General features: G+C 40.0%; 2 protein-coding genes across 2 annotated transcripts in view; one reads left to right on the forward strand and one right to left on the reverse strand.

Annotated features, from left to right (window-relative positions):
• Positions 1–17,174, forward strand: part of LOC122694965 (interferon-induced very large GTPase 1-like) — a 1,416,129-nt gene that overhangs the window by 91,711 nt on the left and 1,307,244 nt on the right. The window lies entirely within an intron of this gene.
• LOC122694921 (interferon-induced very large GTPase 1-like) overlaps positions 346–17,174 on the reverse strand; it is a 55,722-nt gene continuing 38,893 nt past the window's right edge. The window contains exons 4-5 of the mRNA XM_043904312.1: positions 8,650–8,764; positions 346–7,875 (exon numbers count right to left, since the gene is read on the reverse strand). Coding sequence (XP_043760247.1) covers positions 605–7,873 — 7,269 coding nt within the window. The 5' untranslated portion in view covers positions 7,874–7,875; positions 8,650–8,764 and the 3' untranslated portion in view covers positions 346–604. The remainder of the gene's footprint in view (positions 7,876–8,649; positions 8,765–17,174) is intronic.

Below are 17,174 nucleotides of genomic sequence, written 5' to 3' on the forward strand. Positions count from 1 at the left end.
TTTTTTTATTCCTATAATAGAATAGCTCTAAATGGCATTATATTTGAGAATTGGAAATCTTGAATTTCCTATGAATGTTTTTGCATTCAAACATTAATAACTCTTCCTCACAATTTCAGAGAGTGAAAAAAATACACTTAGAAATGAAAAGAATTTGTAACTTCCAGTCAATAACTGTATATTGATAAAAATATTCATATAGTTATTCTATAGATTTTGTAGCAGTCTGCAATGATTTTAATTTCCCTCTATGAAAATGACTTTCTTGAAGCTTTATATAACATTACATATTTAAAAATAAAAACATTCAGAATAATAATGTAAAATATCCAGTTGGTATATTAAATGGACTTTATTCGATTTTATCATGTACTCATATATATCAGTTATCTGTTTTTAAAGGAGGAATTGAGGCAAAGAAAAATAAGGTTCTTACTCAAGAAATCTTCAACTCTTGCTATGATTGATTTAGTTTTAGAGGTTTCATTTGAAAAAAAAGTTGATACAAGGAAGGTTTTCATTCTGAGTGGGTGGTATTTTAGGCTTGTTCTGGTAATGTGCCTTCTTTGTTTAGATACTGGAACTCTTATCTGGCCATTGAGTATTAATTTTTTTTCAAGTCATCAAGCACATCCTGCTTTGTGATTTTCTTCCAGGCATCAGGAATTTCACCTTTATTGATAAACTTTTTGTGATATTTTTCTTCTAGCTTTGATCTGAAGTGACAGACAAACCATTTCCAGTATGGCTGGGTGGATGTGTCTGGGGTGATGCTCCATGTGGCATATTCCCCTCCTGCTTCTCGATAGGTCTTATATGGGATTTTCCTGCCATCATTCAAAATAAAATTACAATCACTTGCTACTAAACTAGTACAGAAATCAATGGTAAAATGGTCTGTTTGATACCACACCCATCCACCAAGAGCCTGTGGATGGTGGAAGGGAACACTGTGGTCTCCTTCATGGGTAGGGATTGTGTTTGTACAAATTGCTTTACAGAAGGGACACTGTTTCCAGCAGCCACAGAGATGTTCAGAGAGCATTTTCTGGATTTCAGGAATCATTTCTTCAACAAGTCTAGACATACAGTTCTGTTCTACCATCTTCATTTCAGGATCCAAAGCTTCACTCATGGCCTCTTTGATAAACTCAATATCTTTTATCTCCTGGTGTTCAATGCTTATCAAGTCTTTTCGTGGAAAGATCAAGGTACTCCCCAGGTGATCACAGAACAAATCTAGCCACCCAGACACTGTGCTGCTTGTATCTTTATCTGTTGCTGTAGATGCATGTATAGCTGAGAGGATGACATTCTTGATGTCATCTAAACTCATTTGTAGAAAAGTCTTTGTTTTTTCACTTCCTGTGTCAGAAAAATATCTTTTAACATGGTTTTCAATGTAATTCTTAAAAAATGATTCTGGCTGATGAAGGTACTGCCAGTAGTTATCAAAATTTTCCTCTTCTGCCAGAGAGATGAGAATGTGTTTCTCCAGGTTAGCTCTGTTTTCATTGAATGCCCGGCAGGTGGTTCGAATGTCCCCAGCAATTTTGAGGGCCATGTTTTTCCTTATGGTGCTGGAGACAGCAGGTGTGAGTTTCTTCCAGAGAAAATCAACAAATGTTTTAACTGAAGTTGCTCCTTGACAAGAGATCTTAAAGCTCATGAAGAAATCATCTTTCTTGCTTTGCAGATAGTTTACAGGATCATTTGCCCTCTTGAATGCCTTGTGCATCTCCTTAAACTTCACTGATGCTCTTTGGAATAAACACAATGATAAGTCTATTTCATACCTTCTTGTAAATGTGTATCTTTTCTGAGTGGGTACAGACTTCACCCCCTCTTTTATTATTCTCAGGATTTCATGGAAATAAGTTGGATTGTAATCATGCTTTTGCTGACATATTTTGTTAACAGTTTCATTAACTTTTGAAATAATGTCATCAGTAGTCAGAGTTATGAAGTGTATATCCTGGGCATCTATTGTCATTGAAGAGAGCCCGCAATATTTCCTGTGCTTCTTAACATGTTTGTCATAGTTGATTTCAAACTTTTCTCTAGAATAGTTCTTCAGTATGCTTGTGATATCTTTTTCCTTTTTGAAATAATCCAAAAGGATGTCTTCAGATTCCACTTCAATTGTAGGCTCTGTGGCTTGAGGGAGACTTGAGGACACATCATCGACCCATTTTTCCCAAAGTGGGTTGAATTTCTCATGGAGCTCTTCCTCACTCAATTCTGTGTCATTTAGTGATAAAGCCAAAGTCCGGCTTTTTTCTAATAATTCCTTTTCATAACCTGACTTTTTGTTATCCAATTCTTCTTGATTTTTTTTTAAACTAATAAGTTCTTTGGCTTGTCTTTGGCCGTCTAAAATTAGTGCCTCTTTAAGGGTTATTAGTTTATTTCCAAAATTTCCTTTCCACTGAACCAGCACTTCCCTATATGGGTCTTCATTAAAATATTTTTCAAGTTCTTGCTTGATGGCTTCATAGGTCTCTGTAACTGGAGCCTCCAGGGTATATGTTTCAAGTGTCTGGATTTTTCCATTCTGAATCTGGTTGATCAGCTGCTCCTGTAAGCTCCGCACATGACTCCTCAGCTTCCATGTCCAGGAGTTATACATGGTTTCCAGTTTGCTCATGGCCATGACTTCTTGAGTGTTCCTGAAGCTGAAAATAAAGTTCTCATTCAGTAGGGCTCTCCACAAATCTTGAACTCGGAATTTTACATCTGATATTTTCATGATGCTTCCCCTAGATTCCTGTTGGGCAGTCATAAGAATTCTGCTTTTTAGTTCCTGAACATTGTGGCTGTAGCGAGGATTGGGAGGGGCCATTGGGGGATTGCCATCCCAGAGGTGAGCAAAGTAGTAGACGTGGTTATTGGCATCAAACTTAATGACATCACTAAAGCAGGTTACATCGGAGCACTGCTCTTCTTCAGCTGCTATTGCTGCCATTTGGTCCAATCTCTGCTCTAGCCGCCTTCTTCCTTCCATAGTTTGGTCTTTAGCTGTAACTTCCCCCACATTCTGATGGACAAAGAGGCAACTGGGAGAGATTTTTACTTGTTTCATCCTCAGAAAAGCTTGGACAACTATTTGCAGAATATCTTGCATTTCTGATGGATTTTCCCCCATAATATTGATCAGAGTCAAGTTTCCAAGTCCGATGACAAAGGTTGCCAACTCATTGTCATGATTCTGGGACTTGTTGCTGAGTTCTGGGGCTCGAAGTCCCTCTGTGTCCACAACAAGCACAAAGTCAAAGCCAAGTTCCTCTGTGAATGTCTCCTCCACTTTCAGAAGCTGCATGTAAGCCCCCCGAGTACACCTCCCAGCACTGACAGTGAACTGCAGCCCAAAAAGGGCATTCAGCAGGGTGGACTTCCCTGAACTCTGCAGGCCAAGGACAGAGACAACAAAGAGCCGCTTGTTCCCAAGTTTCTCAGAGAGCTTGTCAAAAACAGCTGCCACCCACCTCAGGGGCACATATGAAACATCCCCATCCATCAGCTCAATGGGAACACCAGATATCATCAGATCTGCAGCAATGTGGGGAAGGGAGAGAAATAGGGTATTTTTCATGGATGAATCTTCTTCCAGAGCTTCATAGATCTGGCCAGCTTCTGTGAGAATGTGCTCAATTCCTAAGGTACAGTCATTAATCTCTCTGGAAATAGCTTCTATCTCATTCTGACAGTCTTTCAGAGCACTACTCTTTGTGGCCTCTTGCTTTTCCTTTTGAACCAATGCCTTTTTCTTCTCATTTAGATTTTCCAAGTGTCCTGCAGTCAGCTTGTCCAAAGCTACTTTCAGCCATTGGAGGAAGTAGAGTTTGGTGTGAGTTTCTGAATGATTTTGGAGAATTTCAAGGACCGAACCCATTAAAACATTGAGAGGAATGGTTTTTTTCAACTGTTCCTGTCTTATCATTTTTTTTTCTGTCTCAGTCTCACTTTTGTGTTGTTCAATGCTGCGATTTCCCTTTTCTCGCAGATGATAGAGTTCTCTGTCCTTTTCACACCAACGTTGCCACAGTTTTCCCTGAAGAGGTAGTAAGTTTTCCTTGACCTGAGGTATTCCCATTTCTCTCAGTAGGGTCATTAGAGCCTCTGCCTTTTCTTTGGCTTCCTTGCAATCTCTCTGGTCTTCATCAATAAGCATTCCTTGCTTGCGCGCAACTTGGGCACAGTTCTCCAAGCTGAGTGCAGTGTTAGAGAGCTTCAGCAAATGTCCGATTGCAGTTGTGAGCTCCTCTATTAATTCTGCCTCATTTCGGTTCCTGATCCCAATTCTCACTTTTGGGCTAGAATAATTGACTGTGCCTTTTCCTCTATCATCTAGCAACAAGATTAAAGGTCGTGATGACTGCCACATGTCACTGACTATTTTTCGGTTTCCTTTATTGTCATCAGAAGTTGACATGAGGACCACAATTATGGAAGAGACTTCCTGCAAAAAGGCGAGCTGCTTCTCATGTTCCTTTGCATCTCCATGAAGATTGGTAAAGGTCAAGCACTTGTCAAATCTGTCCTGCTCTTCCCCCCGAGGACAGAACCAGGCGACCTCCACCACTCCTCCCATCAAGAGACAGTCTCTGCTGCTGCCTTTGCAGTGTCGGTGAAAAAAGACATCATGTTTGCGTTCACTGAGAAGACAGTTCATGATCTGAGATTTGGAGGCAGAGAAACCAGTTCCAACTCTAATAAAGGACACAATGGGGACAGAAACATGACACATCCGGTGATTCATGTAATTGTCCTTCTGCTCATTTATTGATTTCCCTTCTTGCTGCCAGCTCCTTCGAATTTGACTGAGAGACCAGAGACAGAATTCAATTTGAGCATTGTAAGGATTAGGTATGAGAAGGGGGAGGGCAAACTGACAAATGGAAAGTTTGTCCAAAATATATTGTCTGGCAAAATGATCTGCACAGTGAAGAATTGCCATCTGTATATCCATTGGGTGAATATATTGCGTGATACTTGTGTCTGAAGGATTAGTGGAGTTATCACTGTCTTCAAGAAATTCTTCATATGGATCAAAGGCCTCCTTTTCTTGATTTGAAGTGCTTGAATAGACTTGGTTCTCTGTGTATTTTTCATGTTTGATGATCAGGTATCTCAGCCCATAATCCAGCATCAATAGCTTTTGTAGGAAATAGAAGGGAAGTTCTCTTTCAGAGCAGGGCTGGGTGTTGTACGTAGAAGTCTTGTGGATCAGTTGGATGTTAGCTGTGCTCATTTTTCTTGGGTAGTAACGTTTGAGACCTAAACGTTCAAGTAAGTCTTGGAAGGCTACATTTTCTATCATATCCTGTTCGTTATTTTCATTATCATGTAGTTCATGGAGGTGTTTCTTTTCATTAAAGAGACTTTGTAGTTCTTTTCTATCTTTATCCATTTGTGGTAAACTGATGATGGCTTCATAATCCCCATCAGTGAGTAATTTCAAGGCTTTTTCTAGGCTTTCCCAGTCATGATCTGCTCCAAGTTTGGTGAGGACATGTACAACTTCTTTAGTTAAAGACTGTCCCAGGTGATGTCTTATCAATGCCAAGCGTTCTGTTTTTTCCTCTGAAGAAACAACTTTGCTGCCAGCTGTAGCTGTCAGACCTGTGAGCACCAGGAATGCCTGAGCCCTGCAGTTGCAAATATTTTTGAGCTCTTGGTATTTATTTTGCGCAGTTTGCATTTGATCCAATAGGAAGCCTAACTCATCATGCCCCAGGAGATAATGAAATATATTGTCAACCACATGATATCCTGCACCAGATGCTATCAAAAGTAACAAGATGTGTGTGTCTGGATGCCCTGTTTCTTGGAGGTAATTCAAGAAGCAGTCAAGAGACAAGCTGACCTTATAAGTCAGCTTCCTTTGAGCTTCCTCCACTGTTTCTGTGGACTCACATTTACCTTTCTGTTCCATAAGGTCATTCTTAGTTTCTTTATAGGTTTTAATTAATTCAGAAAGTTGGGTGATGTTGACAGGCTCTGACTGGAAGATCCACTGCATGATGGAATGAAACTGAGGAAAGTTTGTCATTCTGTGGATGTGAGGATAAAAAAGGTGTTGCAGCTGAGATTTAATAACTGTACTTTTATAAATGGAAGACTTTTTGCAAAAGTTCACTGTGTTTACCAAAAAATTCTGTAGACCCATATCTGTGAGGCATACATTAATCCAGGTGTCACAGCTTTTTATTTTTTGGCTCAACATTTGCATGAAATTTATTAGCTGTTGCAGCTGCTCTTCAGGATCAGATACTTCCCAGGATTTCACATTTTCTAGAAAAGCCCTAACCTCTTTCTCAACAGTCTGTAATTCTTTCTCCTTCTCAGGAGTCAGTAATTCTTCGCCTTCCTGGATCTGGGCAGTAAGACTAGTCAGAGCAGTGTAGCTGTCTTTCAGGCAGTTGGCTACCTGAAGAGGATCCTTAAAATCATTTCTGTGATTGGAGAGGATAATATCCCAAACAGGCACCAACTGAAGTACCCTGTCAGTGACATACCAGGTTTGGTTACTAGCCATTAGGCCAAATTTCCATTGTAAAAAGCCATTTGCTTCTGGTGGACCACCTGTCTGGGCCACAGACAATTGGACTTTGGTTTGGAGATTTTGGAAGTTCGTGTTCTGAGAAGTTCTTTCTGAATGAGAGTCTGACACATCCACACCTGTAGCAATGTTCACATCAAAGCCACCGTAACTGCCCCTTATGTAAATATCCAGGGCCTCTGCTACTTGCTGTTTCACTTCTGCCAGCTGCTCTTTTTGGAAACCCTCTGAAATTGCTTTCCACCAGTAGATTCCTCCCAAGTGCAGAGGGCCCTGGTTAGCATGAGACCCAAACCTCTGGAAGAAGGCTTCAGCCCTATGCCTTCGCAAGAGAAGTTGGTCTGGGTCTTCCTGATCCAAAACCCCTTCAATGCATTTCAATTCCTGTAGAGCTGCCTTGGAGAGCTGGAGTTGCTCAATGGGAAAGTGGCAGGAGGCCAGTGGGATGTAGGTGAATTTGACTGAACAGAAGTAAGACTGCTCAGAATGTGCCTGTCTAGTTTCCTTGGATTCTGACTGATATCCCCAACCTCCACCCTTTGCTGAGGCAGTTACACTGAAGCCCAGTTTCTCTACCATCTGGGTGAACATGGATTCTTCTTGAGAAGATGTAAATTCGTTTGTTTCTGTCTGTGTACCCTGCTCAGCACCACAGAGTGAGAAATCCTTGGGGACACGGAGTAGCTCTTCTCTCTTCTCTATCAGACCCCTTTGGTTGCTGGTTTTGTAAATTCCCTGCAGGGCCAGTCCTCCAGATGCCCATCTCACCAGCTCTCTATCTGAGAGGTTTTTCCTGTGAAACAGTGTTCCCTCCATAAGGTTTAGTTGTCTCTGTATGTTTTCCATGAGTTCTTTTAGGGACTTATTGTGGCACAGCCTGTTCTCTTTAAGGATCTCCATTACCTGCCTCAGTTCTGCCTCCACTTTACTCACTGTCTCTTCCTGTTGCTGCCTCCCTTCTAACAGCAACTCTTTCAGCTCCTGCAGTGTCTGTTCTGTCTGCTGCTGCTTTTTCTTTATTGTTTCCACCTGAGACTCCTGTAACTCTGAAAGAGTATTTGAGTGTGACAGGTTAAGCATCTTCTCCAGGGCTTTTCTCTCCCAGGCATGTCGTGCTTGGGATTTCAGCTCCTGGAAGTCTTTCTCTTCTAGGTATTGTAAGGCCTGGGCACAGGTCACACCCAGGTGTTCCTCCAGCTTTGGCAACCAGTACTTAACTGGCAGTCCTACTTCTCTCAGCATCTGTTGGAGATCTTTCCTCCTATTGCCTCTGAGCAGGGTCTCAGCAGCAGTTGAATCTGCTGTGTCCATGGCTGTAGGAAGAAAAGACCCTCAGTTAGCCTGTGTCATGACTTGAAGAAGTGTCTGCCACATAGCCCCAAGGGTGAGTATACTAAAGATGGGCTTCCCAAGTGGCACTGGGGGTAAAGAACCAGCCTGCCAATGCAGAGGACATAAGAGACATAGGTTTGATCCCTGTTAGGAAAGATCCCCTGGAGGAGGGCATAGCAACCCACTCCAGTATTCTTGCCTGGAGAATCCTGTGCACAGAGGAACCTGTATTAAAGATACAAGTCTGTGAGGCCTTGTCATCCCCTGTTTTCATTGTTCCAACAACTGTATTTTGTGAACACTTTGAATAATTTTTGTGTGTGTCCAAGATATTATGTGTATGGTCTCAACATGGATTACCTTTTTGGTTGCTTGAATGAGCTGGAACTTAATAGCTTGACCTTTGACATTTCTTATTACACATGAAGAGCATTAAGCTGAAGGTAGGAGTTTGAAAATATGCATGATTTTGATAGCTAGATGTTAATTTGTTTTTAAAAAAAGACTAGAACTACTAATTATTTTTCCTCCATAAGTTTCTGTCAAACCTGTGTCAAATGGTTCCCATTCTCTCTTTGTCACTTCTTAGTGCATTTCATTAACTACTCTCCTGTTGCTTAAAATACACTTGGCAGATGTCAGTGTCATGAGGACATAAGATGTTTGTCTTTTTTCCCCCTTTTAAAACAACAAATTTGACACCCATTTGTGAACAAAAGTGTATCTTTGGAGTTGTGTGATCTACCAACACTTACCAGCGGATGCAGGAGTAGTCTTGATGACCTGCACACCTGGTAATAGGCAGAAGACCTCCTTATGGCCTGAGCAGAGAGCGGAGACAGTGAACCTTCCCCAGCTTCTATCACCACCCTTGGGGGGGAAAAAAAAACCGGAGAGTGCTTACCAAGATAGGTACTCACAGATAAGAGAGAATTTGGGGAAGTCCAGTCTTCCTAAGAGGAGATTCCAGCACAGCTTGGTAACATTACATGTGGCTAAACTATCTCATGTCTGTGACAGCTCCAGTGGGGAAAACGAGAGTGAATATTGAATGCTCAGTTAACCCAGTTGTGGGGGACATGGCTGGAGAAACCCATTTATCTGCAACAGTACCCAGAGTACTGAGGCAGGACCTCTATGAATGGGAGGAGGGAATAGATCAGGAAAGAGGCAGTTAGGAATCTCAAAGGGCATTTAAAGGATGCAGTCCCTATTGATTCCCCCCCCCCCCAGGACTTCATCAGGAAGTCTTCCCATGAACCTTTGGGAGAACTTTACCTGAGGATTGGCCTCCCAAGTCTGTGGGCACCTCTTATCGCCTAAATGGTAAGCCTACAACTACTCCAACTCTGTGGCTAATTCCTGTGTGCACTCCTGAGTTTAGTTAGCATCAAGAACTATTAGTAGGTTGGTAAATTATGTGCTTTCAGAAAACAGACTGTTGGGAAGAGAGAAGCCACACACTCAAGGTATATTGCCACCTTCCAGAAGATAGGAAAGTTTCCAGTTGTCAGCTTGGTGAGTTATAAGAACCAGAGAAAATATGAAAACTTGAGAATTCTGCCATGAAAGACATTAAGAAAAGTAGGACAGGTGTACCCATACAAACGTAGAGAAAATCTCAGATATTAACAGCACCAGGAAACAGAATGTCCCACATGAAATCATACAGTAAGATTTAAGGAGGTGTCTGCTATTTCAAGGGCTTCCAAGTTGGCTCAGTGGGTAGAGAATCTGCCTGCAATGCATGAAACTCGGGAGATGTGGGTTTGATAACTGGGTTGAGAAGATCCCGGAGGAGGGCATGGCAACTCAGTCTAGTATTCTTGCTTGGAGAATCCCATGGACAGAGGAGCCTGGCAGGCTACAGTCCATGGGGCTGCAAAGAGTCGTACATGACTGAAGTGACTGAGTATGCATGCTCGCATGCACACTGCTATTTCAAATGCTAGAACAGCAGTGCAAAGCTACAAGGACATGAAGAATAAGGAAGCATGTCATCATGATAAAATAATAATTCTCTAATAACCTAGATCCCTTGAAGAAGGAAATGGCAATGCACTCCAGTATTCTTGCCTGGAGAACCCCATGAACAGAAGATCCTCGCAGGCTATAGTCCATGGGGTCACAAGAGTCAGACATGAGTTAACAACTAAACCACCACCACCACCAATGACCTAACTCAAAGTTAGGTTAACCTAACAAAGTTTAGTGACTTGGTTAATAAATAATTCAAAGTAATTATTTTAAGGGAACTCAGTGAGCTACAGAAATCCCAGACAATGATAATTAAATTGTTGTTTAGTCACTAAGTTGTGTCAGACTCTTTGTGAGCCCAGGGACTGCAACACACCAGGCTTCCCTGTCCTTCACTATCTCCCTGAGTTTGCTCAAACTCATGTTCATAGGGTTGGTGATGCCATCCAACCATCTCATCCTCTGTCACACATTTTTCCTATTGCCTTCAGTCCTTCCCAGCATCAGAGTCAAGGGAATGGCAGGACACATTTAAAGTAATGAAAGAGAATAACCTACAACCCAGATTACTGTACCCAGCAAGGATCTCATTCAGATATGAAGGAGGATTCAAAAGCTTTACAGACAAGCAAAAGTTGAAATAATTCAGCACCACCAAGCCAGCTCTTCAACAAATGCTAAAAGATCATCTCTAGACAGGAAACACAGAAAGGTTGTATGAACGCAAACCAAAAACAACAAAGCAAATGGCAAAGGGACCATACCTATCAATAATTACCTTAAGTGTAAATGGGTTGAATGCCCCAACCAAAAGACAAAGACTGGCTGAATGGATACAAAAACAAGACCCCTATATATGCTGTCTACAAGAGACCCACCTCAAAACAAGGGATACATACAGACTGAAAGTGAAGGGCTGGAAAAAAATATTTCACGCAGAGACCAAAAGAAAGCAGGAATCGCAATACTCATATCAGATAAAATAGACTTTAAAAGGCTGTGAAAAGAGACAAAGAAGGACACTACATAATGATCAAAGGATCAATCCAAGAAGAAGACATAACAATTATAAATATATATGCACCCAACATAGGAGCACCGCAATATGTAAGGCAAATGCTGACGAGTATGAAAGGGGAAATTAACAATGACACAATAATAGTGGGAGACTTTAATACCCCACTCACACCTATGGATAGATCAACTAAACAGAAAATTAACAAGGAAACACAAACTTTAAATGACACAATGGACCAGCTAGACCTAATCGACATCTATAGGACATTTCACCCCAAAAAAATCAATTTCACCTTTTTCTCAAGTGCACATGGAACCTTCTCCAGAACAGATCACATCCTGGGCCATAAATCTAGCCTTGAGAAATTCAAAAAAATTGAAATCATTCCAGTCATCTTTTCTGACCACAATGCAGTAAGACTAGATTTCAATTACAGGAAAAAAACTATTAAAAACTCAAACATATGGAGGCTAAATAACACCCTCTGAATAACCAACAAATCATAGAAGAAATCAAAAAAAGAAATCAAAATATGCATAGAAATGAATGAAAATGAAAACACAACCCAAAACCTATGGGACACTGTAAAAGCAGTGCTAAGGGGAAGGTTCATAGCATTACAGGCTTACCTCAAGAAACAAGAAAAAAGTCAAATAAATAACCTAACTCTACACCTAAAGCAATTAGAAAAGGAAGAAATTAAGAACCCCAGGGTTAGTAGAAGGAAAGAAATCTTAAAAATTAGGGCAGAAATAAATGCAAATGAAACAAAAGAGACCATAGCAAAAATCAACAAAGCTAAAAGCTGGTTTTTTGAAAAGGTAAACAAAATTGACAAACCGTTAGCCAGAACAAACCGTTAGCCAGAAACAAAGAGAGAAGAACCAAATCAACAAAATTAGCCAGGACAAACCGTTAGCCAGAAACAAAGAGAGAAGAACCAAATCAACAAAATTAGAAATGAAAATGGAGAGATCACAACAGACAACACTGAAATACAAAGGATCATAAGAGACTACTACCAGCAGCTCTATGCCAATAAAATGGACAACTTGGAAGAAATGGACAAATTCTTAGAAAAGTATAACTTTCCAAAACTGAACCAGGAAGAAATAGAGAATCTTAACAGACCCATCACAAGCACAGAAATCGAAATTGTAATCAGAAATCTTCCAGCAAACAAAAGCCCTAGACCAGATGGCTTCACAGCTGAATTCTACCAAAAATTTAGAGAAGAGCTAACACCTATTTTACTCAAACTCTTCCAGAAAATTGTAGATGAAGGTAAACTTCCAAACTCATTCTATGAGGCCACCATCACCCTAATTCCAAAACCAGACAAAGATGCCACAAAAAAAGAAAACTACAGGCCAATATCACTGATGAACATAGATGTAAAAGTCCTTAACAAAATTCTAGCAAACAGAACTCAGCAACAGAGTCTTTTCCAAAGAGTCTGCTTTTAGCATCATGTGGCCAGAGTATTGGAGCTTCAGCTTCAGCGTCAGTCCTTCCGATAAATATTCAAGGTTGATTTCATTTATGATTGACTGGTTTGATCTCCTTTCTGTCCAAGCACCATGGTTTAAAAGCATCAGTTCTTTGGCACTCAGCTTTCTTTATGGTCCAACTCTCAGATCCATACGTGACTACTGGAAAAACCATAGCTTTGACTATACAGACCTTTGTTGGCAAAGGTCCAACTTTTTAATATGCTGTCTAGGTTTGTCACAGCTTTTCTTCCAAGGAGCAAGCATCTTTTAATTTCATGGCTGCAGTCACCGTCTACAGTGATTTTGGAGCCCATGAAAATAAAATCTGCCAAAAATCTGCCACTGCTTCCACTTTCTCCCCATCTATTTGCCATGAAGTGATGGAACCAGATGCCATGATCTCAGTTTTTTGAATCGAGTTTTAAGCCAGCTTTTTCACTCTCCTCTTTCACTTTCATCAAGAGGCTCTTTAGTTCCTCTTCACTTTTTGCCATAAGGGTGGTGTCATCTGCATATCTGAAGTTATTGATATTTCTCCCAGCAGTCTTGATTCTAGCTTGTGCTTCATCCAGCCCAGCGTTTCACATGATACACTCTGTATATCTTGACCTGTATACAGGTTTCTCAGAAGGCAGGTAAGGTGGCCTGGTATTCCTGTCTCTTTAAGAATTTTCCATAGTTTGTTGTGATCTACACAATCAAAGGCTATAGTGTAGTCAATGAACCAGATGTTTTTCTGGAATTCCCTTGCTTTTTCTGTGATCCAGCAGATGTTGGCAATTTGATCTCTGGCTCCTCTGCCTTTTCTAAATCCAACTTGTACACCTGGAAGTTCTCAGTTCATGTACTGTTGATGTCTAGCTTGAATGATTTTGAGCATTACCTAGCTACCATTGAAATGAGCATAATAGATTGAAGAAGACACAAATAAGTGGAAAGATATCTCTATGCTCATGGAGAATTGACATTGTTAAAATATGCATACCTCACAAAGACATCTATAGATATATCATAATCCTTATTATAATTCTAAGGCATTTTTTCACTGAAATCATCAAAAGCAACCCTAAAATATGTATGAAATCACAAATGATCCCTAATAGCCAAAGCAATCCTGTAAAGAAGAAGAAAGCCAGAGACAGTACAATTGTTGATTTCCAACTATATTAGAAATCTGTATTAATTTTAAAACCAGCACAAAATAGATACATAGACTAATGAAACAGAATAAAGAGCCCAGAAAGAAACCTCTGTATGTGTGGTCAACTTAAATTTGACAGGGGAACCACAAACACTCAAGGGGTAGTGGATTGTCTCTCCAACAAATGATGCTGGAAAAACTGGATCTCCACATGCAGAAAAAAGAAATTAGTCCCTCATCTTACATCACTCATAAAAATCAACTCAAAGTGGATTAAAGACTTAAGCAGAAGACTGGATTAGGTAAAACTCAAAAAAATGAACATAGGAGAGCAGCTCCTTTGAAGGAGGAAACAGACAGAACAGGCTCCATCTTGAAAGCAGGACTCCATCTTGGGCCAAACTGTGGACTTTGAGCTATATGCCCAGTATCTTTGGAAACGACATACCAACTGGAAAACCTGACCCTCTGGATGGAAGAGCCCCAGGGCTCGTACCTAGACTCTCCATAACCTAAAAGAATACCCTAATTATCTGTGTAAACAAATAGAATCATAAATTCTATTATGCTTATTGAGGTATGACCACAGGCCTATTGATAATTCTCCACTTTTAACTACCTAGGCTTAAGGCATATGAATCATGCATCAACTTTGATTGTATCTTTCTTTTCCTTGGTTCAGACTAGTTTCAGGGAATTTGGGGAGGTGGGTTTGGGCACACACACTTATAAGGTTTTCACAAAAACTGGTCAGGGTCCTTGGATAAGAGGAGACTCTGCCTTGGGCCCGCTGGTGTAATAAACTGCACTCCACTATCTGCATTTTCCTTCTGAGTGAGTTTGTTTCCTGGAACATGTGGCTACAACACCTTGACATTGTTCTTCACAATGATATTTTTTGGATATGACCCCCAAACTTAAGCAGCAAAAGCCAAAATCAGCATGTAGGATTACATCAAGCTAAAGTTTTTGCACAGTGAGAGAAATAATTAAAAAAATGGAAGGTAACCTTCAGAACAGGAGAAAATATTTGCCATCCAAATATTGAATAAGGACTTACTCATAAAAACACATAAAAATTCATACAACCGAATAACAGAACCCAAAAAATTTCAATTGAAAAATGAGCAGAGAAGATAAATAGGCATTTTTTCCAAAGAAGATATTCAGATGTCCAACAGATATGTAAAATGATGCTCAACACTAATGGTCATCAGAGAAATGCAAAGCAAGACTGCAATGAGATGTTATCTCACTTTGATTAGAATACTCTCAGCAAGAAGACAAGAGATAACAAGTATTGGTGAGGATGTGGAGAGAAGGAAATCCCACTGTTGGTGTGAATGTAAATTGTTTCAGTTACTATGGGAAACAGTGTAGAAGTTCCTCAAAAATTTAAAAAAGAACTACCATATTATCTAGCTACTTTGGTTATGGTTATACATCTAACAGAAATGAAAACAAGATGTTGAAGAGATATATGCACTCCCATGTTTATGATAGCATTATTTATAATAGCCAACATGTTGAAATAGCCTAAGTGTCAGTCAGCTGCTGAATGGATAATAAAGATATCTTATCTTATCTATCTTCATGAGGAAGAATGAAATTTGTGGCAGTTTCCATTTGTGACAGCATGGATGGGCCTTGAGGGCATTATGCTACATGAGGTAAGTCAGAAAGAGAAAGACAAATACTGTATGATATCATTTATAGATAGAATCTAAGAAAGCCAGACTTCCCTGGTGGCTCAGAGGGTAAAGCATCTGCCCACAGTGCAGGAGACCTAGGTTCGAACCCTGGGTCGGGAAGACCCCCTGGAGAAGGAAATGGCAACCCACTCTGGTATTCTTGCCTGGGAAATACCATGGACAGAGAAGCCTGGTAGGCTACAGTCCATGGGGTTGCAAAGAGTCAGACATGACTGAGCGACTTCACTTTACTTTTCAGGAAAGCCAAATGTGTAAAAATTAAAGCAGAATGGTGGTGACCAGGGACTGGTGAGTGTAGGTATTGGGGAGATGTTGTTTAAGGGTTCAAACCTGCAACCAGATAAATAAATCCTGAATACATAATATTTAGCACATTATACGTAGCAATACTGTATATAAACTTCAAAGTTGCTAAGTGACTAGATTGAAATTGTTTTGACCACAATAATGAAATGATGATGATGTGACATTGTAGATGTTTTAGAACTCTTCAGTGGTAATCATGTTGTGGTATGTAAATGTTTCAAATCAATACATTTTTATGCCTTGTATTTACAAAAAGGACTCTGAATTTCTGAAACAGTCTTGAGCCAAAAGAACAGAGCTGGAGGTTTCAGAGTCCCTGACTTCAGACTATACTACCAAGCTACAGTAATCAAAGCAGTATAGTACTGGCACAAAAGAATAGAATAGAGAGCTCTGAAACCCACACATTTTTGGTCAAGTAATCTATGGCAAAGGAGTCACGAAGATATAATGGACAGTCTCTTCAATAAATAGTACTGGAAAAACTGGACAACTTCATGAAAAAGAATGAAATTAGAAGCTTTTCTCACACCATATAGGAAAATAAACTCAAAAGGTTTAAAAACCTAAAGGCAAGACCAGAAACAATAAAACTTCTAGAGGAAAACATAGGAGGAACAATCTTTGACATAAATCATAGCAATATTTTCTAAGGCTAAGGAAACAAAAGCAAATATAAACTAACAGAACTCAATTAAACTCAAAAGCTTTTGCACAGTGAAGAAAGTCATCAACAAAATGAAAAGACAAACTATTGAATGAGAGAAGACATTTGCAAATGATAGGACCAATAAAGGGTTAATGTTCAAAATATATAAGTGCTTTATACAAACTCAACATCAACAAGCCAGAAAAACTGATGAAAATATAGAAGACCCGAATAGACATTTTTCCATAAAAGGCATAAAAATGGCCAACAAGCACATTAAAAGATGCCCAATATTGTTAATCATTTCAGTTCAGTTCAGTCACTCAGTCGTGTCCGACTCTTTGCGACCCCATGAATCGCAGCACGCCAGGCCTCCCTGTCCATCACCAACTCCCGGAGTTTACTCAAACTCATGTCCACCGAGTTGGTGATGCCATTCAGCCATCTCATCCTCTGTCGTCCCCTTCTCCTCCTGCCCCCAATCCCTCCCAGCATCAGGGTCTTTTCCAATGAGTCAACTCTTCGCATGAGGTGGCCAAAGTATTGGAGTTCCAGCCTCAGCATCAGTCCTTAGGGAAATGCAAATCAAAACTTCACACTTGTCAGACTTATTACCATCAAAAGGAACAAAAATAACAAATGTTGGCAAGGATGTGGAGAAAAGGGATCCTGTGTACACAATTGGTGGGAATGTAAATTGGTGCAGCCACTGTGGAAAACAGCATGGAAATTTCTCAGAAAATAAAAATAGAATTATCATTATCTAGCAATTCAGCTCCCAAGTATATAGCTGAAGACAATGAAAGCACTATTTGTAAAAAATATATGCACCCCAATGTTCATAGTAACATTGTTTATAGTTGCCAAGATATGGAAGCAACCTAAGTGTCCATCAACAGGTGAATGGATAAAGATATTTCATGTATACTCACATAGAGGGAATGGAATATTACTCAGCCATAAAAAATAATGAAAACTTGCCAT

The sequence above is a fragment of the Cervus elaphus genome, chromosome 1, assembly GCF_910594005.1.
Source record: "Cervus elaphus chromosome 1, mCerEla1.1, whole genome shotgun sequence".
In the NCBI taxonomy this organism is placed as follows: Eukaryota; Metazoa; Chordata; class Mammalia; order Artiodactyla; family Cervidae; genus Cervus; species Cervus elaphus.